The following is a 26,740-nucleotide window of genomic DNA, read 5'->3' on the forward strand; positions in this document are numbered from 1 at the left end:
CTTCACAGAAGAAAGGTCAACTGCCACCTGGCCATTTACAGTCTGTCAGATATTTACCATACTCCATGTGAGCCTGTTATTCAGTCATCAAGTTGCAAAACATATTAGGTTCCATGCATGCACGTCAAATAAATACTCAATGCAATAAAGCCAAATAAGCAATTATAATATCAATGAAACTTATTCTATTTTTAGCAATATCCTCAAAGCAAGGTGACTTATAAATACTCAGTACTATCAGCTTCTCACTGATATTAATTACGTTGCTCTGGTTCGCTTTGGAAATAGTCCAGCAGGCAGAATTTAATGTGACAAGTCTGCCACCAAGTTCAATGGAGACAACCTCCATTCAGCCCAAATTGTGTTTTTGAACATTTCCATTTCCAAATGCTGTCTGTGACCAGAGATACTTCCTGGGCATGTTTACTATCAAAATATACACATGGAAGTAGCAGAATGAAAAAAGCCCACCAACTGGAATGAAGCCTGAGTTTTACAGTTAAACCTCTCGCCTAGTAAAAGTTACAGCAAACATGTTTCATCACTTGCAGGCTTCATTTTCAATCACTGGAAAGAAGAGGCCGAAAGTCGGCCAAGGTGCTAGCCATCGAGACAGCCGGTGTGTGCCACCGACTTGTGGTAATTGGAAATGTAGCACTACTTCACTTAGCCCATCCCATTTCTCGTATTAGTGTTGCCACAAGGCCGAGATGCCGTCTGATATGGTATCTGGAAACTAGAGTGCATGGAAAGGTAACAGTTTAAGTTTATTGAAATTGTAATTGGATGCAAATCAGCTAATAGTGTTTGAAAAGCAAGAGCTGAGCTGCAAACTCTGCAAACTGCATGTGCAAGCAGATATACTGCACATACAAGTCTGTGTCATGTGCATCCAAAAACCTCCTCTTACTCACACCTTAGCAATGATCACCATGCAAAAACACACACACACACACACACACACACACACACACACACACACACACACACACACACACACACACACACACACACACACACACACACACACACACACAGGTGCTGTAAATGTCAAGTCCTCTCACTTACCACATCCCAAAGTTGAAGACTGTCATTTCCATCCCATGCCTTCTACAATTGCATACATGTTGCCCAAAATATATGATAGAGAAGTCTAATTTGTGTATAAACAATAAACAATATTCATTGAAATGCTGGGGAAAAAAACTGAGTCCACAAACACAAACACTTTGCTGACCTGAAACATATCTATATTCAATGCACTGGTTTCATGAATGTGGAACTGAGAGCATAATTAATCTCATTTTAGGTCGCTCAGAAAAACCAAACATGTCATTCTGCGAGATGTGCCTCATGAGTCTGCCAACATCACACCGAGCCTATCATTCGCTCTATCACTGAAAGCAATAACGCACAGAGACAGACAAAGAAAGGAAGAGATAGAACTCATCAACCGTTCTCCACTGTAAGCCATAAGGCTACCAGATCGTGCCAAGTCTGATGAGCAACATCCAACACTCCTCTCTTTCTCTCCCTGCTCCTCATTCCACCCCGCCCAACCCCTCCCTGCTGCTCCGTCGCGACAGCTGGGGCCCCAGTCCCACATCAGTGGAAATTTCCTGAAATGTCACTCCAGTCGACGGCCTGAGTGATTGTATAGTGTGGGAAGTATTGCTGCAAAGGCCATTCAGACATGCAAACAATTCTCCCTCAGCCCATTGTCCCCAGTCCCCACGTGATGGCTGTCACCCCAACTTCAGCTCTTGGAGGGCAAATTAATCCGGCCGTGCACATCTTTCCGAATCAAAACACCCACTGTGCCTCGCCTTCCTCAAACCCTTCATCGTGTGTCCTCACCTTCTCATCCAAGGAGTTCAACCTGTCGTGATGACTTAGCCAGGGGCCAGAATGAAAAGGTGATGGGTCAGAGGAGAAATACAAATTACACTAAATACAAATTACAGCAGAGGCTGACGGCAATGTTTTGTAGATATTTATTTAGAATCAAATTTAAATTTGGACCTGATGGTGCAAGCTGAAAAGTCCGACGATCACCAAAATGATAACAAGTCACACAACACCTGGACCAACGTTTCTGTCAGTCCATTCAACAGGTGTTGCGATATTTCACCAATAATGTGATCTCTGATGCAAGATGGATCATTGAAGTCAGCAGGACTCATCTTCAGGGGAACGTGAATGTCTGCAGAAACTGTCACGGCATCCATAGTTGTTGACGTACTTCAGTGTCGACTGAACTGACGGACAGACCAACAGACACACGGTGCTATCTGTAGAGCAACGTTGCAAGAATGGCTCAAATTGAAAGTGAAACAAATAGAGAATGCAATAGTTTGACCTCATCATCCAGCAAGGCAGTGACAGAAGTGGCACGTGGTTCTTAACTTGACCTCACCTCACCTCACTTATCTGCTGATCCAACTAGAAGATACATAGGTTACCAGTGTGGTTGTACCACAGCCCTGTTAGCCGAGTATTAGCAACTGTCTGAAGAAAAACCCAAAACATTCAAGTCCACGTGACTTTTCAACTCACCCTTTCAACTCCTTGCATCTTCAGCTAATCCTGACCGTCTCTGACATTGTCTGGAAGTTCACCAGGTGCAAAAAAGGGAAGGGGATCGAAGGCCATGAACCGACTGAAGCTGGGACGGTGCGGGTGTGCCCGAAGCCCAGCCCAACCCAGTTCAGCGACAAGTGACAGCAGCGGTTACAGGCAGTTAATCAGACAAGCGGTAATCTAATTAGGAGATCAACAAATGTGCTTCTCAGTGCTGAAAAGGAGGACACAACCCCACAGACAATAGAGCGGGTCAATGCCATTGTGTCCGAGAACCACGAGAGGGATGAAAAAAAAGAGTGTTATTTGAATAATTCAGATCAAAATGAGGGTTGGTTCTGCAGCAAGAGCACTAAGCTGTGCCTGCTGGTGGGAATTTCTACTCTAATAAATTGTGTTAAACTAATTGTTGTTGGTGACTTCATGTCTCAAAGCATCATATTTCTCAGAAAGTGACAAATTGTGACTGTTTATTTGTGCGAGTCAAAGCATGATATTTGACATTTTGGATGTTGAAAAAATGTGAGTCATGGCACTAGATGTGGTCTGGATCTACGACAACGACCTGCTCTTTCTGATTAGCAACGTCAAGAAGAGGTAAGTCTTGGCGGCTGGCCGTGCGTATGACAAAGCCAGTGACCACAGTAAGGCTTCACGATATTCCAAACCTCTTTTGGTCTCCATGTTTTTTTTAAATATTTTCTTTGCCACAAACACATGGGCACTAACAGCATACGACCGCAGCACACTTTTGGACATAAACTTTTGCGCAAAACAAGGGGTTTTGTCCACTTTTTCCATCGATCCAGCGTGGCCGGCGGAGATCGTACGAGCGAACCACAACAACAACAGTGGAGCCGCTACTACGGGGAGACGACGAAAACATCGAGGGAAACGGAGCGGAATTCGGAACAGACTGAGAGTTCAAGCCCACCGTCCACCTCTGCCCAGCATCCTTCTTGCTAACGTCCAGTCTCTGGAAAATAAGATGGATGATGTTAGGGCAAGGATCAGATTCCAACGGGACATGAGGGACTGTAACATCTTTTGTCTGACGGAAACATGGCTGACCCCGCTGGTGCCGGATCGAGTCATATGCCCAACCGAGTCCTTCTCTGTTTTCCGTGCAGACAGAACGGAAGAGTCTGGTAAATCTAAGGGTGGAGGGGTTTGCTTCATGACTAACAACAAGTGGTGCGACCCCAAGGACATTAAGACTCTTTCTCGTTCCTGCTCGCCGAACCTGGAACATCTGACGATCTCATGCCGTCCATTCTACCTTCCCCGGGAGTTCAGCTCGGTCATCACCACAGCCGTCTACATTCCACCACAAGCGGACACCGGCGTAGCACTATCGGACCTACATGATGTGTTATGTCGGCATCAGAACAAGTATCCCGACGCGGCTGTGGTGGTGGCTGGGGACTTTAATAGGGCAAACCTAAAAAAAGTCATGCCGAACTTTCACCAGCACATTACGTGTGCTACCAGAGGGGAAAGAACGTTGGACCACTGCTATACGCCATTCAAGAGAGGCTACAAGGCTGTCTCTCTCCCTCCGTTCGGCAAATCGGACCATGCCGCCATTTTCTTGCTTCCGGAGTACCGGCAAAAGATCGCGCAGGAAGCGGTAGGGACGAGGAACGTAGGTGGGTGGTCTGACCATTCAGAGGCTGAGCTACAGGACGCTCTGCGTGTCGTCGACTGGGACATGATCCAATCCAGTTCCAGTGACGTCAGCGATGTTGTGGAAGTAGCAATGAGCTTCATAGCAACGCTTAGCGGACACCATCGTCCCCACGGTAAAAGTTAGGGTCTTTCCTAACCAAAAGCCGTGGGTTGATAGATCGATGCGTGAAGCTGTGAACGCCCGGAATGCTGCCTATAACTCCGGTCTTGTATCCGGCAACATGGACGAGTACAAGGCAGCGGTCTATGGACTGAGGAGGGCGGTGAAGAAGGCCAAGAGGAGGTACCGAGACAGAGTGGAATCACAGATGGAGCAGCGCGACACCAGGCGCCTATGGCAGGGGCTACGGACTATCAAAGACTACCAGAGCAGACCCCGCGCAATGGTGAGTGCCGACGCATCCCTAGCGGACGACCTGAACTCATTTTATGCACGGTTTGAGGCTAGCAACAACAGCGCTAGCTCGCCGGCTAACAACAACACCGTTAGCGTAGCCGAGGTGAGTTCTACCGCTGGGGATGAACACACACTCTCTGTGACCGAGCACAGTGTGAGGAGGGCTCTGTTGAGGGTGAACACCAGGAAAGCTGCAGGTCCAGATGGCATATCTGGGCGAGTACTGAAGACCTGTGCTAACCAGCTAGCTCCAGTGTTCACCACAATATTCAACCTCTCCCTGGCTGAGTCCGTGGTCCCCGCCTGCTCCAAGAGATCCACTATTGCCCCTGTGCCCAAGAATGCTTCTCCAGCATGTATGAATGACTACCGACCGGTGGCCCTCACCTCGGTGGTCATGAAATGCTTTGAGAGGCTGATAAAGGACTACATCTGCGCCTTCCTCCCTTCCTCCATGGACCCGCTGCAGTTTGCTTATCGCCCAAACAGATCCACGGATGATGCTGTCTCCCAGGTACTGCACACCACACTCTCTCATCTGGACAGCCAGAGGGGGCACTATGTGAGACTCCTGTTCATTGATTATAGTTCAGCTTTCAACACCATAGTCCCTCCAGACTGGCCGGCAAGCTGATTGAGCTGGGACTGAACACGCCCCTGTGTGCTTGGATCCTGGACTTCCTGACCGCCAGGCCACAGGTGGTCAGGGTGGGCAGACACACCTCCAAACCCCTCACCCTGAACACAGGATCCCCCCAGGGTTGCGTCCTCAGCCCCCTACTGTACTCCCTGTACACACATGACTGTGTGGCCAGGTTCAGCTCAACACCATCATCAAGTTTGCGGATGACACAGTGGTGGTGGGCCTGATCTCCGACAACGACGAGAAGGCCTACCTGGAGGAAGTTGCTGATCTGTCACTCTGGTGCCGGGACAACAGCCTCATCATGAATGTCACCAAAACTAAGGAGCTGATTGTGGACTTTAGGAGGGTACAACAACAGAGGACGTACTCACCACTGGGGATTAACGGGACTACTGTGGAGAGGGTGAGCGGTATAAATACCTGGGAGTCCACATCACCGAGGATCTGACATGGTCAACGAACACAGACACTCTGGTGAGAAAGGCAAGGCAGCGCCTCTACCACCTCAGGCAGCTGAGGAAATTTAAAGTTTCCCAGAGGATCCTTCAGTCCTTCTACTCTGGAGCTGTAGAGAGCGTCCTGACAGGAAGCATCACAGCCTGGTTTGGCAACTGCTCCGCTCAGGACAGGAAGGCTCTGCAGAGAGTAGTGCGTTCGGCTGAACGCACTATTGGAACTACACTCCCCACCCTGCAGGACTTGTACACCAGGAGGTGCAGAACCAGAGCCGGCAGGATCATGAAGGATCCTCACCACCCCAACAACAGACTGTTTCAGCTGCTGCGGTCAGGCAGGCGCCCGTAGTCACGCTGCAAGAACAGAGAGACTGAGACGGAGTTTCTTTCCTCAGGCCATCAGGACTGTGAACTCCGACCTCACCAGGACCCCCACATAGACCCACACAACTGCCCCTCTTAGGCACACACACACACACACACACACACTTACTGTAAATATTGTGTTGTTTTTTATTGTAAATAGTGTGTACTTGTTGCCCTTGCACATTCCTGCTGAGCATTGCCACTTTCATTTCACTGCACACCCTGTGTGTGTATGTGACAAATAAAACATCTTGAATCTTGAATCTTGAATGGAAACAAAGACAAGTCCGTTCACGCACACAGGAGCCACAAATAGACCATCACAGGGGAAGATAAAAACATGCGTGCTGCTACTGGCACTTCACAGACTCCATCCAGTCCAGATGTTTTCAAACCCCCTGGAATCAAAGTGTTGTATATATGTTTCTTAATAAGAGAAGGACATCTCAGTGCCCGCCTGTCTTTCACGTTGTCTTCTATACAAGCCTACAGCTCGATCAAAAAATATGTCAGACACAACTGTGTCTGGCATATTTAGAGCTGTGCTGCCAATCATTTTAATTGATTGTAAACAAACCCAGATCCCCTTTCGAAGGGTTCATATTCTTGCCCGTCGAAGCCCATTTTGGCCCTGGCTGGGAAAATTAATTCTCGTCATTTCCAAAACAGGATATAAACACAGTCTGGTGATGACAGTGCTTCTACCTATTAAAGTTCTCATAAAGAAACTGGTATGCTTCCACAGAGAACATCTATAAACTGGTATAAACACACAAAGACATTGTTTGCTAAACTTAGCAGTCACAAAAGTGGGAAAGGGCTTTTTACTGTCAAGCTCATGCAAACAATGGCTGCTCTGCAACATCCAAGCGCTCTGACCCTGGCTTAAATGACAACGCATTAGATTACAATGTTTGAAATGCAGTTTTAATCTATTTTGTGCAAACATAGCAAACATTTGTTCGGTTCACTTTGTTTCATGCAGAGATAAGCTGTTGCAGATGCAGACAAATACACTGATGAATATTTTGGAAGGCAGCAGATGATAAAGTGCCACTGGCTGACCCAGACAGAGGAGGTGAGCGTCTGAGACGGGAACAGACAGAGAGAAGGAAGTTCATCCTCGTCATCGGGGAACACCATCGTCTGACCTGTACCGCTGCTCATGCCATCTGCTGTACTTGAGAACCAACACACTGCAATGCAACAGTAGAAACGGTAGGAATGCACATTTGAAAATGGAAAGATATTTTCTCTACCATACATATAGACTTACACACACACACAACACACACACTCTGGGGGCCTTGTTAGACTGAGCTAGCAGGCAGGTTCCAGATGCCCCATGCTGGGCTGAGGGGCTGAGCCAAAAGAGAGAATAGACATTGGACTTCCACATACTTCCAGGACTGAGCCGTGAAGCACATAGTGATGCCCAGACAAACAAAGAGCATGTCAACAGTGACCGGTGTGTTTTACATTCCTTCTCCAACCCCTCACTCTCTCTCTGTGTCTTAGGTGTTTTGATGTGGAACTAAGCTTCTTCGTAAAAAAAAAAAAAAAAAACTCCACCCTCCTTCAGGTTTTTACAGTTCATTCCGTCACTCTGAGGCAACTGCAAGAAAGCGAGGAGGCTGACAGCAAAGGAGCAAACTGAAGGGGGAAGAAAGAAGAATGAAGACAGTGAGAGAAAAAGAGAGGGAGAGACATTCACAGGGAGGCAGCGACTGAGAGGAGAAAGGAGGTCAGATAGTGGATAATGCTTATAGCATTGAGAAAGAGTGTGAACCCATGAAGGTGGAAGGTTTCACTTTGGTTTGAAAGGCAGAGGAACATGGACAGACGGATGGATGGATTAGGAAATCAGTTTTAAAAATGTGGTGCAGTATCATGAAGTTCAGGTGAATTGAAGGTTTTGTTGATTCTTTTTATTGTCTCCTACTTAAAAAAACATCAACAACATCACAAGGAGATACTGCCGTTGGGGCCTTGGTGCGACGGACTGTCACCATGAGTCTTTTCTTTGTGTAGAAAAACTGAAGCTCTCAAAAGTGATCACGGGGATGATTATTAAATTGCCAATCTATTTGATTACATTTTCTGTCAGACAAACCAGTGTCTGCTTCGGCCTTTTCACTCACTAGCTGCAGGATTTTTTTTCAATCTTTCTCCCTCTAGCACTCACACTCTCTAATCATCAAATGTTGAGGTTGTGCGAGGCCCTTTTTTTAATGGCACGCTCAAATACAGATTATCAGCCGCTTGACAGCTCCAATTAGGTGATATTATAGGAAGAATAATAAGGTAAAGCCCCACTGTAGAACATGGATGATTCCTCCTATCTAATCTCGTCCCCGTCGACACCGTAGAAAATCCCATCACAGCTTGGCGACACACTCCGCAGTAGGCAAATTTGATATTTCATGGAGAGAGTGCAACTCCCGCCTCGGCCTCAAATGCCTCTGCCTTTTTTTCCCCTTGTTTGCTATGATTTATCAAACCGTTAAACCCAGTGTAAACCCATTTAGGTAGTGATTTCTAAAGTGGAGCAGAAGTCACGTTAACTTAATTTGCCTCTGTCTACCACACCGCCAGCCACATCCCTTCAGCTCTCAGAGCATGACTCCGTCTCAGGCCTACGTAGGGTCAATACTAATGCTGTCTTCATCCAATTCAAAGTGTGACTATGCTGGTAGAGCAGACAATTAGCTGACAGTTTCGGTTAGGAAATCATATTTTCTCTGAAATGTATCAGAGGTTCAAGCACACACAGAAGGCTGTTCTTACAATTGCCCTTATCAGACAATTATCTGGGTGTCGTTGTTATTGAATCAAATGCCAGATTAGGAATTAAATGCCAACGTTGAATCAAATTTCAGCAGTTCAGCCTTGTAGGATGACATTTCTCGGAGATCACCTGATTGGATGATGTGTGGGTAATTAAAACATGCAGCTCGAAATGTCTTTCTGGCCATGCTTCTTTGGGTATGTAACACATTTTTTACCATCTGGGCAACTGAAGTAGGGCACAAGGGGAACTCTGGAGACGCTTCAGTAGCCAGTTGATCAACGAGATGCCTCAAACTTCATATCTTACATACGGGTGGGTGTTACAACAACAACCCCACAGGTTCCCTGCATGTCCCACTCTGTGAGAAGGGTCTCAAGTGTTGGTTGCAATCTGTGTCAGACTGTACGATATTGAATTTGAGTCACATGAATGTCCATTGAATCATTTCACTTTGTTGAAAGTGGAATGCAGATACAAGTAGAGACATGTATGTTTCATTTTATATACATATATATACTTCATTTTGTATTTTATATTTTACTTGTATACATCTATATCTTTCATCCCTGTTTTTTATATTTTATATTTTATTCTCGTGTATTTAGTTTATTGGTGCTGCTACTGTGACGACAAATTTCCCCTTGGGGATTAATAAAGTATCTATCTATCTATCTATCTATCATGTACATCTGTCCCCCATGTAAAGACCAAGAGTCGAACAGTCTGATTTAATGTTTATGACATGTATTAAGTACTAAATATCAATATCTACAGCACATTATGTGTACATTAAAGTGTCCTTAAGTAGGATATTTGGACAAAGATGGCTAGGAAAGACACAGCACAGACTCAAACAGAAGTAATATTAGAGACGCTAAAGAGATTTGTGTCTCTGCTAATAAACTTTGTCTTTGGCAGAATACAAAATTAGATTGTTGCGCTTTGACCACTGATCCCTGATCAAAAGACAATCATATGTTGAAAAGGACTGAAGACTTCAGTAATCCTGGGTTATACGTTTACATTACCTCTGACTCGTGTAAATCCGGGACGGTATTAACTATTTGTGACTTAGACAGAGAAAAAAAATATCCTCTCTCCGGCTTTCAATAGTTCTTAGTCCTAATGTACTTCCTGTCCTTGCCTTTTGTTTTACATGCCTCAAAGAAGCATGCAGAGACTTAGAGTCAGGCCATGATGAATAACATTATCAATCACAGCCACAGTGAGACATAGGTCTTTCCAGAAGCGCTCCATCCCTCTCCGTCTTGGCCAGCGAGGAGAATGTCTCCATTGTTTAATGACACTGAGGAAGGAAATGATTTCTCTTTGTTCCCTCACAACTCCATTACTGTCTCTACGGGTGTGCAGCACTGTACTGAGCTGAAAAGACTATCGTTTTATAATTTTCACTCAATTTGAGTTTTTTTGGCACAGAGTTCATCTTCCCACTCGCTTTTATATAACACCCGCTGCCCTCTTCTGTACCGAAGAGGGGCAGCGTTTTGTAGACGGGCATTTTATGTTGAATGTTAGAGGATTCAGGTGCATGTTCTGTCATACATTTCCCGAGACTTCTGCCTCCATCCAGTACATTGGGTATTCCTTGGCTTCTAGCGTCCTTTTTTTCCTGTTGTTCATGCAGGTAATATTCAGTCCCGGGGATGTCCATAGTTAACCACCCCCAACCCCTCCCCCCTCGTGTAGTTAATAAGCGGTTGACTTCAGCTGTGCTGGGTAATGGATGATAGATGAAGCAATCATAAAGAGTCCCCAGCTGGTAGATCACGACTTTGCTTATTCCCTGTGGGTAAACTCGGCCATCTGGAATGAGCTAGAACCATGAAAGCATACTGGTCCATGCTGGGCTAGACAGCAAGGAGATCTCGGCCGTGATTTATTCATGACACATGTGGGTGAAGACTCGACCTTCCTCTCTCGTCCCTCAGCTCCCCCTTTCCCCAGCTCCCTCCTAGACACCATCACATCATCCCACCATACTGCCCACGTGCCCCCCCTCCTTGCCTTCATGTTCTACCTCCTCATATTAATCACATCAAATCACCCAGAGTAATTCATGTTCACTCCCCCCTGCACGTACTGAATGTGAATGAATAGACATTTTAACTGCATGATGAGAGGTAATGTTGGATTTTAAAAGTAGCTTTTTATTTTTTATTGTTTTTAACTATGAGCAAATCCAGCCATTATAGTGGTATCAATCTTCTCATTGAATTCCAGGCAAAAAAAAAGGAACAACCCTATTTCCCAAAAGATTAAGCTATTTATTTAACTAACATGCAATAAAATAGGTAGCTAATGACAGAATGGTCTCTTTATCACCTCTTGTAAAGTGTCCAGGTTGTTCCAATAAAAACAACACATACACATGCCAGAGGGTATCTTATTAGCAGACTCACACCCTCACAGCTGGAGGTTGTCACATTGTGTGTGTGCCGTCAGTGTCCACAGGGCAGGAGAAACCCCGCGTGTGTAAAGAGAAACAAACCGACACACCGGCCTTCTGCAGATACACTGGGGCGACCCACGGCATGCACACATTCAAACTTATTGGTAACACACATAGTGTATATATGTATACACTGCCATTCGAAAGTCACCTGTTGTATTCATATCTTTTCATCTTATTTCCTTTAATCATTTTTATCTATTTTAGGCGAGACGAAATTCAGATACCAAATGTATTATTTTACTCTTGAACTAGTTTTTTCCCCAAAAGAAAAAGAATTAAATGATTAAAACTTAATTTTTGAATTTTATTAATTATATATATATAATATTATGTAGTAGTTATAACTGAAATTCAATGCTGAATTTTTTTCCAAGACACAAAAGCATAAGTTAACCTAGATCATTATTGAACCACAGCAGTGCTTGAATTTTGGCTTTACATATTTTGGGAACTGCTTTTCTTTGGGCCCTCTGCCATCTACAGTGGTCAGATTGAATATATAAATATATATATACTGTGATAATGACAACTCCCACATGCCTCATCCAAGCCTCAGGCATTGCTTCTTTCACACTTCAGCTTATTGCAAGCTCAGTAAACACTGTTCAGACACAGTTTGAGTGTGTGTTTGTGTATTTTTGTATGTGTATTTGTATGTGTCTATGTGTGTGTGCTTGTGTACATGCGTGCGTGTGTTTGTAAAACTATGACAACTGTGACCAGAAGGCATTCTGCACTGGGGCCATGATGAATGATCAATTTAAAAATCCATAATTCCCACTCCGTTTCAGGTAACCACCCCTGTGCTAAAGAGATGCTTTTCAATGCAGAAAACATGGTTTTCAAATAGAAACACGTCACAGTCATGTAGTTTTAATGGAGAAAGATCTTTGCAGAGACACTGATATGATTGTCAACCTTCACAGACAAAGTTGAACACTCCCACGTAGCAGCTGTGATTTGAAGCCAACTTCCTGTCATGGTTCTCAACACAGCTACTCAGGATTTATTGCTTGTTGGTTAGCAGGAAGCATTTACCACCTTCAATCAAATCAATATCTAATGCTCACGCTGTCGCCCGCCAAAAACAACAGAAATGTAACAACGACAACATCTTTATTGCATGTCCAACTTTATTGAGGAACGAAAAATTGATGGCTTGGAGATATATATATAACGACATCCCTAACGGCCCTCGGGAATCTGAAACACAATAGATAAAGCTGGCCCAATGGCACGCAGCGCTGTCATTTAATGGGCCATTAGATGACTGGTGTTTGGACAGTGGACCTTGGACGTACAGCAATAACATCTTGTGCTGGGTGTTGCTGAGCGAAGCAAGTGAGGGAGCACATATAAGCAATGCTTATTAAAGTCAATGATGTGGGGAATGGAAGAGGAGAGGATGAGGGAAGAGTTTTTAACATGGTAACAAAGATTGACATTTTCTGATCAGTAATAATTCCAGTTTGCTGGTAGTAAGTAGCCGGCTCTGTCACGGTGCTATTAGAGTGGACCCAAAAGCACGACTCAGACAGGAGTAACAAAGATGACTGTCTTTGGTTGAAAACAGGCTGGGTCAAAACCGGGAGATCAGTCGAAGAAGCAAACAAGTCCAAAAAGGGGCGGGGCAGAGAATCAGAGGTCAGGGCAGACAGGCAGGGTCAGAACAGGCAGGTCAGGAATATACTCTAATAACACTGGAGAACTTGGCACGAAACCACAAGACAATCTGGCAGAGGACAAGTGGAAGTGAGGGAGCTAAATAGTGAGGGACTAATGAGGGGATGGGCTGCAGGTGAGAAGGGCGTGAGGACCAGGTGAAGGGAATGAGGGACTAACGAGGTGATCAGAGGCAGGTGAGGGGAGTTGGACTGACGAGATGGGAAGCAGGATCTGGAATGACATGATACTTAGTGACAGGATGAAAACAACTACTACAAAAAGGAAGGCGTGGAGCTAAACTGTTTCAGGCTCAAAAAAAGTCCAAACGGTCACCGGCAAGATAAATAGCAAATAAAATTGAGTTATCAATATCAATATCCATATCAAGCAAATCCCATCAGTCTGGCTCCTCTGCTCTGTAGCGAGTAAAAAGAGACATGAAGGCTGAGAGTGTTGCAGAAGAGATGAGGTGAACATTTTGTTTCTGACACTGAAACCTGACAAATGTCACAGTTTCACTACAGCAGCAAGGAGACGGTTCCTTGAGTTATATAATAACGTGATAGTGGAAACTGTACCGGTACTACCGCTGTCACTGAAGCCCCTGGGAATGTGGATCTCATGCCTTTCGGTGGTTTATTTTTGGTGTGCATGCATGTGAGCTTGCATCTGTTCTTATACTCATCCACCTCTGCTTCAAGTCATCTCCTCTCACTTTTTTGCTTCGCTTCACTTCTCGAAATCCCCAGTGGTTCCACCTGTCTCGAATTTCGACACTGCTCTCTTGTAAAGATGCGATTCTCCCAGTCTATCTCTCATCCATCGCCATCCTCCGCCTTGTCTCTCCTTACCTATACTCATCCCTTTCAACCCCCTTCCCCAATGCTGCTGTACCATCTGGCTCAGGTGATGTTGCCTTGGGGCTCGCATTACGCTGCTGTCAAACCTGAACTGAAGTCTAAAAAGGAGAGCTTTTAACAAAGTCCTCCCAGTCGGCATCGCGCCCTCCACCCCCGCACTCCTTCTCTGTGCGGTTTCAAGAGCCCCGCTGATGGTGTTGGGCATTGTAGAAAGCCTTCAGACCGCCTGGGATAAAACATAAAAAATATGGATAATGGAAGGGAAACATCGTGGAACCCCTGCTGACGGAAATCCCACCGTTGATAAAAATGTAGATGTTGTCTAGTGAAATGCATAATGTTGGTACTGAACATATCAGTGAAATGATCAGAGACATCCGATTGAATTAGCTTCCCTGCAATTTCCACGTTTGCCATATTGGCTCGTAGTTATATACTGTATTATTATATTGTTTATACACTACCGTTCAAAAGTTTTGTCTTCCATGAGAACTCACTTTTATTTATCAAATGAATTGAAAATTTAATTGAAAATATAGTCAAGACATTGACAAGGTTAGAAATAATGATTAATAATTGAAGTATTAATTTTGTTCTTCAAACTTCAAGCTCAAAGGAAGGCCAATATTTCATTTAGAAACCAGTGAAAAATAAAGACATTTTATATTAAGATAATGACAGAAATTAGTGAAACACAATGGTCTTGGTTTAATATTTAAAAGGTCAACAGTGACACATGATCAATTGAACAGAATCGACACCTGTCCATTGTCTTAACCAAAGTGCTTTGTTTGACCTGAACCCAACGAAACGTGTGGCTCGGGATGTGAACCCTGTCTCACATGTTTTATATAACCCACTATCCATCCAGACCACCGCCGTTTGGCTTCTATAAAAATGTTCCAACAAACATAATCCAGGCAGCAAGTTCATGTCTGTCAAAATGTAACCGGTAAAGTGTGTACACGTAAGCGCCAGACACGAACACTGGACTCTGAAAATCATCAATGTTTTACATTGATGAAATATTTCTTTGTGGAGCACGTCTCCAGGATGTCTCCCTCACCTGGTTTTCCGGCAACAGTTTGGCACGAATAGTGCTAAATTGGCATTCTGCTCTACATTTCAAAACACAGCCTCAGCTCTGTGGCGATCTATCAGACATTTTCTATTTCAGAGGAAGCCAGATCCCACTGTTAAGTGCATCGTCAAGCTGCGAGCCAGCAGAAGGGACTAAACACACGGCAGCTACCTCTTCTGCCTGTGATGGCCCAGTTCATCTTTCATTTAGTTTACCTATTTTATTCACCAGTAAGCTTTCATTCTTCCTTCCATGGAGGAAGCAGGGGTGAGCCATCCAGCTTGGCTCCACTGTGGACGTATCCCCACAATGCATCATCTGAATCATACAAACAGCCCCTGAGAACAAAAGAGACTGTGACGGATCCAGGAACCCCCTTCCCTCCTTTTCAATTATCTAAACTGTAATTTAAGTTATTTTAATTACAAACGACATTGGCTTTTCCGTCCCTGGCACCATGCAGGCCCTGAAAGAGCCACTGCTCTGAAATCTGAAACTGAAATCTAGACCGTTTCACCCACTCCAGCTTGCTGTACGCATTTATTGTGAATAAACACAATCAGCCTGCACACCAATCACGACAAACAGGAATTTACATCATGTGACATGATGAATTTTGCCAGATGCTTTACTGTGGGAATTAGTGTGGGAATAGTGTGATCTTTGTCATTCCTCACACAATAGCTATAGTGTTATAGTTATGACCTGAGCCTTATTAGCGCCTCATACATCCATTTTTGCGGGACTAATTTTGCAGGGAGAACAATTAACAACCAGTGCATCTGTGACTCATGTTAATTTAGTATGGACTAAAAATAAACCAGCGATCTTTAACTGTTTGCATACAGTGTTTTTTTTGTCCGTTTTCATACTTAAATGTAAGCCGTAGTAAAACCACCGATGTGTGATTATGAAATCGGTGAGACAATGCTGCGGTCACAACAAGGTCGGCAGACAACACAGGGAGCATAAACAACTGTTATTGCTTTTGGTACAGAACAAAAGCTTTTGATATCCTGCTCTGTTGCGTTTAACAGTTGCCATGGCGACTCCGAGCCAGGAGAGGCTTAAGGAGGATCCCAAACTCGATAAAAGGGGTTTCTAAATCCGACAGTGGAACACTTAATTAATTTTTTTCTCTCGCTTGTTTCCAATTACTGACTCGCATTGTGGAGTCTTTTGATGAAGAGAGGAAAAAGAGTCGAAGAGGAATGGAAAAGCACAACGGAGCGAGATGTGAAGAGCCTTCCAGACGGAGCGGTGGGAAACGGAAGAGGCTGCGGGGTTAAGGCAGCAGAGAGAAATACCACAAGTCTGGATATGAAGGCAGACATTATTACACGGCAGACGTCACTAAGCAACAGCAGCCCGCGCTTCAAATCTTGGGCCTATTTGCATTCAAATTTCAGAGTGAATCAGCAATTTCATTTATATGAAATGGCTGTTTTTTGTTTTTTTGTTGCTGTATTTTCATTAAAATAACACCCACAATATTATTCAGCAAACCAGAAATTCAGAGGGGGAAAAAAAAGAAGAAAGAAGAAATTCTGAGCTGAGGGAGGGGTGTTGTATTCCAAGAATAAACTCTGAAGTCATACATTTATTTACGTTCCGTCTTGGAATACCCTCTCCCCGTTTCTTACATTTTCTTGCCTACAATGGCCTGAATACGACATGACTATTTCTCAGATTGAGGCCTAGCCGTGTCTATATTATAAAAGAGCTTTTGATACCAGCCCAACACTGGCTCTGGCTGTTGCTTACATGAGAGACTCAATTTATATTGCGCTGAACTCTCACTGGTATTGATTCGTTCTCATCGACAGAACATAAAAACTCACCAAGGCATTTCTTCAAATTGCTTGCTTTTGTTGACGGAGGAGGCGAGTGTGGAGAAGGGTTGGTGGAGAGATAAAGTGGCGAGCCCTTGTTTGGTCTTGTTTTCCTCGTCAGTTGGCCATGGCTTCTTTATTTCTACTTTTCTGTGTTTGTGTGTACTGTATGATTGTATTCATACCGGAACCTGCTCAAGTATACAGACGCATGTCTTTTGTCTGACAACAAAAGCTGCTTCGGTTTGTTTCCAGAAGGCTGACTTGTAATGAAACCCGCAATCAATTAGTCAAGTCAGATAAATCACTGGTCGGGAAACAAGGTAACCAATCATTCATGCAGGATTTATAAAGGCCGGATTAGGCTTGAAAGCTTTGTACGACGTGTCGTCCGGCCGCATCAGAAGGCGAAACCGTTTAAAGCTGCTCCAAAGGTGGAGTGAGAAACTGACAGTCAGAGAGAGGGCTGAAACACCATCAACATTTGAATTTGAGGATAATGCTGCACGTTGTCAGTCTCTCCTCAAAGCGCATCCATAGTGTTGGTTCACACAAAATGTGGTAAGACATCCAAACCCTTTCTAACTTTCTCACCTCCACACACCTGGCCAACCGATGCATCAATTCATCCCAGTTATATATTTTTTCGCAAAGTCCTCACCGATTCTGACATTGGAGGGGTTTCCCCAAGTTACCTGACCATCTGAACAGCACCCCCGATGAAGCACCCTGGCGCCGCTCTCCTCCCCTACGGCCGTTTGGGAGGGAGAGCTCCAGAATGACGGAGAAAGGAAACACTCCTCCTTCACACTTTCCTCTCCCCTTCCTTTTCATCTCCTCCTCTGTCACTCTTAAGCTCACACCTTGCTCGCACTTCGGCCTTTTCAGCCCTCTCTCTCCTTCGCTACCGTCCATATTCCTCTCTACTGGCTCCTTGTCTTCTTTTTCCACCTCATCCCTTTCTCCCTCCCTCTCTCGCTCAGTGGAAAGGGTGGAGCAGACAGTTCATCTGAGAGTGATGGAGCTCTGACAGGCTTGATCCCTCTGCTCTCTCCCCAGGGCGTGCAGCTGTGCCTGGGCTCTGCAACGCCTACCTCCCCAAACACAGATCCAAACAGAAGCGGCAGGAATACACCCACCTACACACATGCGTGCATACATTTATCGAGGTTCCGAGGGCGCACACATGTGCACTTACTTACACCTCCACACTCTGATACAGCACGTGTGCGGCTTTATATAAGGCATCACATGTCTATGCTGCAACAAGTATACACTGAAGAAAGAAAGGATGTCAAGGAGGTGACGTGATGAGGAATCACATGTAACAGGATTTATTTTGGGCCTGACATCAATATTCAAGTTCAATAGAATGTTCTGGGGGTTTATGTGTGTGTGCAACTGCAAACAAGTGTGAAACAACCTTGGCATGATACCCCAAACAAGTGAAATATAATTTATTTTTCATGTGTAATTTGCCAATTTGTCACACTTTTGCCAACATTTAAACCTTTAGTGACGCACATATTGTGGCCAGGAATCCATATTTTCATTATTATTAATATGCCGAATATCCTCCTGACTAATCAGTAGAGGAAGGTAAATAATGTCCATCACCATGGTGACATATTCAAATTATCTTATACTGTCTGACCAAAAGTACAAAAAGGATAATCAGTTCACAATTATATAAAACAGAGAAAAGCAGCCAATCCTCACAATGGTGAAGCTACACTTGGGGAATCTTTGGGATTTTTGCTTAATCAAATTTAAAAATCATCAAAATATTTGTGGATTCTTTTTCCTTCGTTGAGCAGCTAATCGATGAATTGTTTCAGCTCTCTTTAGCAGCATACTTTATTTACTGTATTTACCCCTTAAGCACAGACATTCGCTCCACGGACTCTCTGCCCAAACAGCCCCGTGAAGTATTACCTATCCCTCTCAAGGATTTGATTTGTGCCAAGTCCATTAGCCTAATCTAGAAAAACAAAAGCAGCACTTAGTCAGTCTCTCTCCCTGTCTCTCTCTCTCTCTCGACACACATCACATCTTCCCTCAGCACGTCCACCAGTGCCCTGCTGTTATCTGGGGGATGTGACGTGCCATTTCTCTTTGAAGGCCCTGTCACAGAACGGCTTATTTCCCCAGTCTTCCAGACGCACCAGGGTTTTTCCATCCAAGACAAAGAGCAGAGCTGCCCGAGTCCGGCCGCCCGGCTGTCTCATTAAGAACAAGAGGAAACACAAGAGACACGTGTGTACAGTCCAATGAGAAGTGCAAGGATGAGGAAAATGAGCTGATGTCATCTGTCCTTTTGTTTGTATTTGTTTGTCTTTGCTGCTGATGCATCCATAGGGCCGTAACACATTTACCAATACATGTTCAGTTGGAGAGAAGTTGCCTTATAAATGCTTCTATGTCACTTTTAGCAAATATAGAGCAACAAGTAAATGTCACTTTTAGCTGTAAGTGTGAAATATACTGTGAGGGGTGGCAGCAAAATATACTGACTGGAGAAATATGCAGCAGTGGCTTGTTTGTGATAGATTTTCAATGTTTCAGTGACACCACATTTCTCAACTGTCTCCCTCCATCCGTATGTTTGACAAAAACACGAAAACAGTGAATACACACAGCACATCTTGCAGTTGAGGGAAGCTTACTTTTGGAAGATAGACACCTGGAAAAACGGTGGTGTTTCTAAAGCACCGGTTGGTGTGGAAGCATTTCTTATATAACAATGTGTTTACTCTGCTGAAATGAAACCGTACAGTGGTCCTGAGCTCTACTTTCTCTGTCCGTCATTTAAGTTTTCATTTTAGTTTAATTCACACTCACACCAGATGCACAATAATAAACAACCATCCTCTTCTCAGTTTGCGTGCTCTTCATTGGATATCATGTGTATAAAGAAACATATCGAGCAAATATGCAAGTGTCTGGTAATATAAGCGTTGTTGTCAGTTATAGTCATTAGGATTCTGGAAGTGAGCTACTTCAATATAAAATCCCCAGGAGTCATTTATCTTGCAGCCACATTTCTCTCCCTTGTTTTGTTATTCTTTCATGCAGAGAAAACGGTTCCATGTCCAATTTAACTACACTAAAAACCCAACCGAGCACAACTAACCAGATGTCCGGAGACAAGAGTTGTACTTCATGCTCGGTCAAACCCACACACACACACACACACACATACACATATTCGATTAAAGGATTTTGCTTGACCGAACAAAAGCTTGTGTGTGGTGGGAATATATGCAACCCAATCCTGTTAATACTCAGTTAGTGTATGTGTGTGTGTGTGTGTGTGTGTGTGTGTGTGTGTTATGCAATCCTCATTATCTCTATCACGACATCACATTCTTATCACTAAGCCTCTCTGAGATCAAAGAGCATTTGGAGAAAGATTAAAGTGCAACACAAACTCACTATCAAACACTCATAAATTACACACACTAAACTTACACAGACACACACACACACACACACAGACACACACGCTGATGAGCACAAACGCCCACTAAAAGGCAGTTTGGTGTCTGGGGATGATTTACGACCCGCGTCATAATCACGGTAAATCTGGGACCTTCAGTCAAGAAGATGTTGGATTCTATATCCTTGATCTTCACAGCAGCTGCCTCATGAAAAATATATTTTTCTCTTCTGGCCACCAAGTTCACCAGTCCACCTCCCTCTCTCTCTCTCTCTCTCTTTCCCTCCCTCTCCCTCTCTCCCTCTCTCTCTCTCTCTCCCTCGCCATCTTTCGCACAGAGCAGAAACTAGTTGCCATGGCTACAATCATTAACACATCTGGCATAGTTATCTGGCATGCGCATGCGCACTGAGTGAAGCACAGAGACACATGGGCACAGGTTTGTGCATGTACACACAACAAACAAACAACATACATATGTTTAGACTCATTTATTAATATGCATCGCTTCGCTGCATTGAGTTTCACGGCTGCAGTCTGGAGCTTGTGAGGAACAGATAGCGGGCCGAGACATGGGGGAAATATATGAACGGAGAACTTTTGGTTTCTGTGATAATCCCATTAGTGAATTTAACCCAACTTCCTTGATCTTAATCTGTTGGGAAATGGAGTCAGCGTTGAGAAGAATTTAGTATTCATAATTTCAGAATGTTCAAAACTGATATTTAACCTTCTGCCTTAAAACATTATTTATACTCTCCGTGTGAAGAAGAACAGCATGACCAATAGTTTTCGGAGGCTCATACGGATATCGACACTGAAGAGAATCTCGATATCATTGTTTCGCTAAAAAAAATTACATTTAAATAAAAAATCAGTCAAATATAAGCACTAAACTATTTATACAGTCATGACCACCTACTTCGTGTATACAAAGCAATCTTGTGACATAAATCATGCCATATTTATACTAACACACTTTGCACTCGCACCATTACACTATTGCCATAGTACTTCTTAAATATACATTCATATCTGTGGATAGCAGTTAAATGTCAATATTTAAACATAATAAAACAGCTTTGTTGTTCTTGTTTTAGCAGTTTGTCTCGTTCTGTGTGAGAACAGGAACAAAACTCAATAAAAGTCTTTGAATGACACATCCCAATAAAGTCTTCATTTTTAACCGCCCCTACACCACCAACTTTAAATCAACATTTCACAACTGAAGTCAACACTTAAACTCGTCTCTTGCCGTCAGGAACCAGGCTGACAGCTTCACCACTGAGCGTGGCACATGTATATCGCAGCAGCTGTAAATTATTTAACGGGAAACGCTGAATATTTGTACTCCTCAATAACAGATGCACTTAGCCTTGTTGAACATACAGTGGCTATCTGCTGTAACTGGACTTCTCTGCTCTGGTCTTTACCTGTTCAGCAAATCCCTCATCTCAAGGGCCACCACAAATGCAGCTTTGACCCTACCCAAGGTACACGGGTATATTTTGTGACACTGTGTGTGATCGGTGGTTTTCGGCACGCAAAGACATTTATCAAAGGCTACGGCAGCAGACGTGCTTTAGTTATGCTTGTTAAAAAATTAAAAAAAGGTTCAAACTGTGAACCACAACCTATGAGTAGGCTACACACATGTGAGCACAAGCACACGCACTCACATTCCAATGCATAAGTCAAAACATGTTTCTGTCGGTCCAAACATCTCTGAAAGTCATAATAACAACTGCTGAGGAAAACAAGACAGCTATGCATGTCTCAGATACACCCCCCCCCCCCACACCCCCACCACAGACACACGCACACAAATACCTGTGTGACGCAAGCATACCCCCACCCCCCCACCCTAACTCGAGGACATCCCCTTGCCTCCCATTATGCTCTCTTTACACTTTACATACCAATCCTCCCAAAGTAAATCACACAAAGCAAACCAACAAACCAGCCCGACCAGTCTCTGTGTCAGAATTATTATAATAACTGTCGGCTGACAGCCGGCTCTTCAAAGGGCTTCGGTAGAATTCCAGGTGAGGCTAAGCATTTCTTTCTCATGTCAGAGCCACATGCACAGACAACAAATATAAACACTCAAATTCACACGAATACAATCGGTTGTCCCGGCTGTACTTTGAATAATTGTCTGTTAAATAACACAAACCGCCCTCGATCTTACACATCTGAGATGAGCTGAGAAATCAAGACATGATTATGTTGAACGATCCCAAAAAAATCTGTTGAAAACCAGTGACAACATGGTCAAATATGCCTTCAGTCACTTTACAATGGGTTCATCAACCTCACCCATTAATCTCACCTCACAACCAACCACCTCATACTTCCCATACAAACGCATAACACATATATGTTGCTGATCTTAAGCAACAACTGAGCAAAAGGAAGCACGTCAAGACAAAGAGCGCTCTTCCCCTCTCGTACCTTTTTGCCTTTCTTCTTGCGATGAGCTGCTTTCCCGCCGCCTGCTTTCTCCTTAGCTTCCTCACTCATGTTCAGAGATCTCCCCCTGTTCCTCTGCTCTCCTCACTTTTTTTCTTTTTAATCCAGCATGTGGGAGCTTGTGGAGCGGAGCGGCAAGCAGCTGCTGTCTTCACTGGCGAAACGTTGCCACGGAAATGTCCATCTAGAAGTAGTGAAGGAAGGATTGTTCCATGTAGAGTGGGAGTGCGCGTGAAGAGAGGAGAGACTGGGAGGACTGTGCTGATGCTCTCTGCCTCCTCCTCTTCCTCCTCTCCTCTTCCTCTCCACATTCACAGACACACACACACACACGCTCGCAAACACAATTACGAGGACGCTCTCCGAGCTCCACTCCCACTTGCTGCCTTTGCCGTGCGCAATTGGCGACTCTCCCCGGCGCACTCAGAGGCAGGGTGTGGAGGCAGGAAGAGAGTAGAGGGATAGAGGATGGGGAGAAGGATGAGGAGGTGGAGGGTGTTGATGTGTATGATGAAGAAAGGGAAGAAAGAAAGAAAAATCCTGGATGTTGTGCTGCCTACCTGGGCGTGAAGACTGGAGACACTCTCTTCCAAAAGAGATGAAAGATCCAAGAAAGATGTGAGGAGAGCCACACAAAAACAGAGACAGAGTGAGAAAGCACAGAAAAGAAAGAAAATGAGTGTGAAATGTTGTTATTGGTGTTAGTGAAAGAGAGAACAGCTTTAGGCTGAAACAGAAGAGGGGGGCGTGATCAACACAGTCGCTTCCCTCTGCCGGCTTGACGATTTCTGCTGTTGCTCCCTGCTCAGACGTTGTGATATGAAATGAGACTCTCCAGTAGAGCGACATAGAGACAGGGAGAGAGAGAGAGAGAGAGAGAGGATCATTAACACGGTGCATCAGGTCCTTCCAGAAAAGGAAGTCTCCCCACGTGTCTCTGCCAGCAAGATCAGCTTACTGGAAACTGGAACAGAACTGAACCCGGCACTGACTGACTGGTGGATTGAGAGAGGTGTGTGTGCGTGTCTGTGTGTGTGTGTGTGTGTGTGTGTGTGTGTGTCTGTCTGTTGGGGTGTGTGTGTGTGTGTGAGACAGGCAGACGAATGGGTGAAGAAAAAAAGGAGACGGGCACGCAAAGGTTGATAATATCCAAACAATATCCAATCAACGGACAGAGAGAGACTCCAAAAAGACAGAAGGACCACGCCTTCCCAGATTCAACAAGCTGTAGCTCTCCACCAATGAAACATCGTGCTAATCACGAGGAGAGCGAGTGCATCAGGGAGAAGGGGAGGAAATGGGAACAAAAAGCCCCGGGTGCCACAGAGGGAGAGATCGGAAGGAGGCGTGAGAAGCCGACAGGAGAGAGAAAACGACAGCGGGAGATGGGGAGGAGTGAGGTAGGGAGGGCGCGAAAACAATGTGATGTCAGTGAAACAGACAAACCGGGAAGGCATGGAGAGGAGGAAAGAACAAATGAGGAGCAGACAGAGGCAGAGAGTGGTAGGGCTTGTTGTGATCTCCCTCTAAACAACAGGTTCTTTATTCTGGCCGGTGTGTAGCTGTTCACCATCCCTCCCTCCGTCCTGCTCCTGACCAGCTGTTTGCATCCCCACAATGCTGTTTGGTTTCAATTGGTCCATGGCCTCAAAACGGAGAGACAAAGGCCAGTATCTTTAGAAAACAGATGCAAAGAAGCATCGACTTGAACATTTTCCGACTAAAAACGTGCAAAATCCAAAATTCCGAGCGTATCTAAGGCGTCCACACAGATCTCAACGCGGTGACGGATGAGAAATAAACAGAGAAACTAGGATTACACACACGGGATGAGAGCAACTTCATTCTCTGCTCGGGAAGTATGGAGAACCTTTTTGCAAAAACAGTGGCCTTTAACAAACAAAACAGAAACCAAAAAAATCCTGCTGCATCAAGCACACACACACACACACACACACACACACACACACACTTGGTAACTATTGATAGCTAGCTACAGCAAGCATCTGTATCCCCTCCAATAACACACAAACAACTATTTGCTTCCCTTTCGGACTTGAATAACAACGAGAGCTAGAACGATAAATTGCCGCTATCAGCAGAAATGTCAGTAGAAAACTCTCAAGAATATATTTGATTTAGAGACAGGGTCTACGTTAAATAGTTTTACCAGCAGAACTGTAAAATGTCTCATAAATAACAATATTAAAGGTTTTTTTACAAAAACTTTCAACAAAATGTGTGAAGACAGAAAGTAGAAGAGTCACAATAAGGCTTGTTTGCAAAGGAATTGAACATATTATTCACTTACGGGGTACTTTTACTGACATTAGCGTCCAGACTCCATAAATACACCTGGCACAGCAGTTTAAGAATTAAATCAAATTAGATGCAGTATGTTTATGGTACCACACCCCCTTCACTTCACTTGATGAAATATTGATCAATCCATTCTCTACTTAAATAAGTTAGATCCACTGAGATATTCATGTATTTTTAAACAAAAACCAGCCGATAGACACAACTAGAAACAACATAATGGGAATATTTCCACGTGATGGCGGGTAAATGTGTGTCAACTTGTAGGGTAGCAAACAGTAAACATCTCATTAGAGGAGGAGGATGGAGGGAGTGGGGTTTAGTTTACTGCCCCGTCACCTCTGGCTTTTCTGCTGTGTGTACAGAAACACTGTTCTGCTTCAGCAAGGGTGCAGACTTTCTGACACATGCACAGCTGAATGAAAACAGACAGAATGATTACATAATAAACTAGAACGGGCACTCGGTAGAGTGCATACCTTCGCATATCACAAGATTGGGCATTGAATTATGAACATTTTGGCATGAGTTGCATGCCAATTGGATATAAATTGACCGTGCTATGGTAAAAAGAAGATTTGGACCTTTTCGTGACCTTGACCTTGACCTTTGACCCGATCAATCCCAAAGTCGAATCAAATGGTCCCCGGATAATAACCGATCATCCCACCAAATTTCATGCGATTCGGTTTACAACTTTTTTTGTTACGCGAATAACACGCATACAAATAAATAAATAAATAAATAAATAAATACACTGCGATCAAAACATTACCTTCCGCATTTTCAATGCAAAGGTAATCAATCAAACTAATGCATGAATCAATGTTGTTAAACTAGTGTTATTGATTTTTGTTGATGGTTATTATAAGTGTAATGCAGTTAAGACAATTAAGCATTTACATGACCATCACCATGTAGGGGTGTTGACTAAATTGGATTATAATAGAACTATTAGAGGATAATGTAATTGCACCAGGCATCAACCTCCGGGTCTAAAAAGTAAAACCATTGTGGAAGTCTTTTAAACTTGAATTCTTTCTAGCAGGGAGGGACTCCTCTGATGGCAAAAAGCTGATTGAATGGAATTCTATGAGAAGTTGATCCTAATTCCTAATTCTCACTTGATTTATTCCATCGGTAAACATTGCAAATATGCGTTTATGGTCTCAATCGCGAGTTTCAAGTCTTCTTCAATAAAGCATGCTGTTGATTTTAGTTAGATGTGTTCCCATTTCGAGTCAAATAGATGATAAAAGAGTGTGCTTTATGTCAAAATGAACGTGCAGTCGGCTGATAGAGGACAAGAGATACAATTCTGGACCTTGCTGAATTTTAGTTGAATAGCTCTGCGACAGACAAAAAAACAAGATGGTGACGGACACAATGCCAAACTCAAGGCTGTCCACAAACCAATGGGTGACGTCAGAGTGACTACGCCCACATTGTTTATAGAGTCTATGGATTACACTTAAATACAAGTCACCATTAGAGAGGAAAGAGGAGATAGGAGCTGTGCCACAGAACTATTGATGCCATTTATGGTGTTGATGCCATATATGATGTTTTTATTCTGTCCATTTTAACATTGTTCTCCCTTATTTTATTTGCTTTGTCTGTAGATTGTATTTGTAATCTTATGTTTTTAGGTTTGTTCTTAACATCAGCAACATTG

At 44.0% G+C, this 26,740-nt stretch overlaps 1 protein-coding gene across 1 annotated transcript in view; it reads right to left on the minus strand.

Annotated features, from left to right (window-relative positions):
* LOC130207396 (ankyrin-3-like) overlaps positions 1–22,805 on the minus strand; it is a 135,843-nt gene extending 113,038 nt beyond the window's left edge. The window contains exon 1 of the mRNA XM_056435979.1: positions 22,729–22,805. Coding sequence (XP_056291954.1) covers positions 22,729–22,797 — 69 coding nt within the window. The 5' untranslated portion in view covers positions 22,798–22,805. The remainder of the gene's footprint in view (positions 1–22,728) is intronic.
* Between the last annotated feature and the right edge of the window lie 3,935 nt (positions 22,806–26,740).

Source organism: Pseudoliparis swirei, chromosome 17, assembly GCF_029220125.1.
Source record: "Pseudoliparis swirei isolate HS2019 ecotype Mariana Trench chromosome 17, NWPU_hadal_v1, whole genome shotgun sequence".
In the NCBI taxonomy this organism is placed as follows: domain Eukaryota; kingdom Metazoa; phylum Chordata; class Actinopteri; order Perciformes; family Liparidae; genus Pseudoliparis; species Pseudoliparis swirei.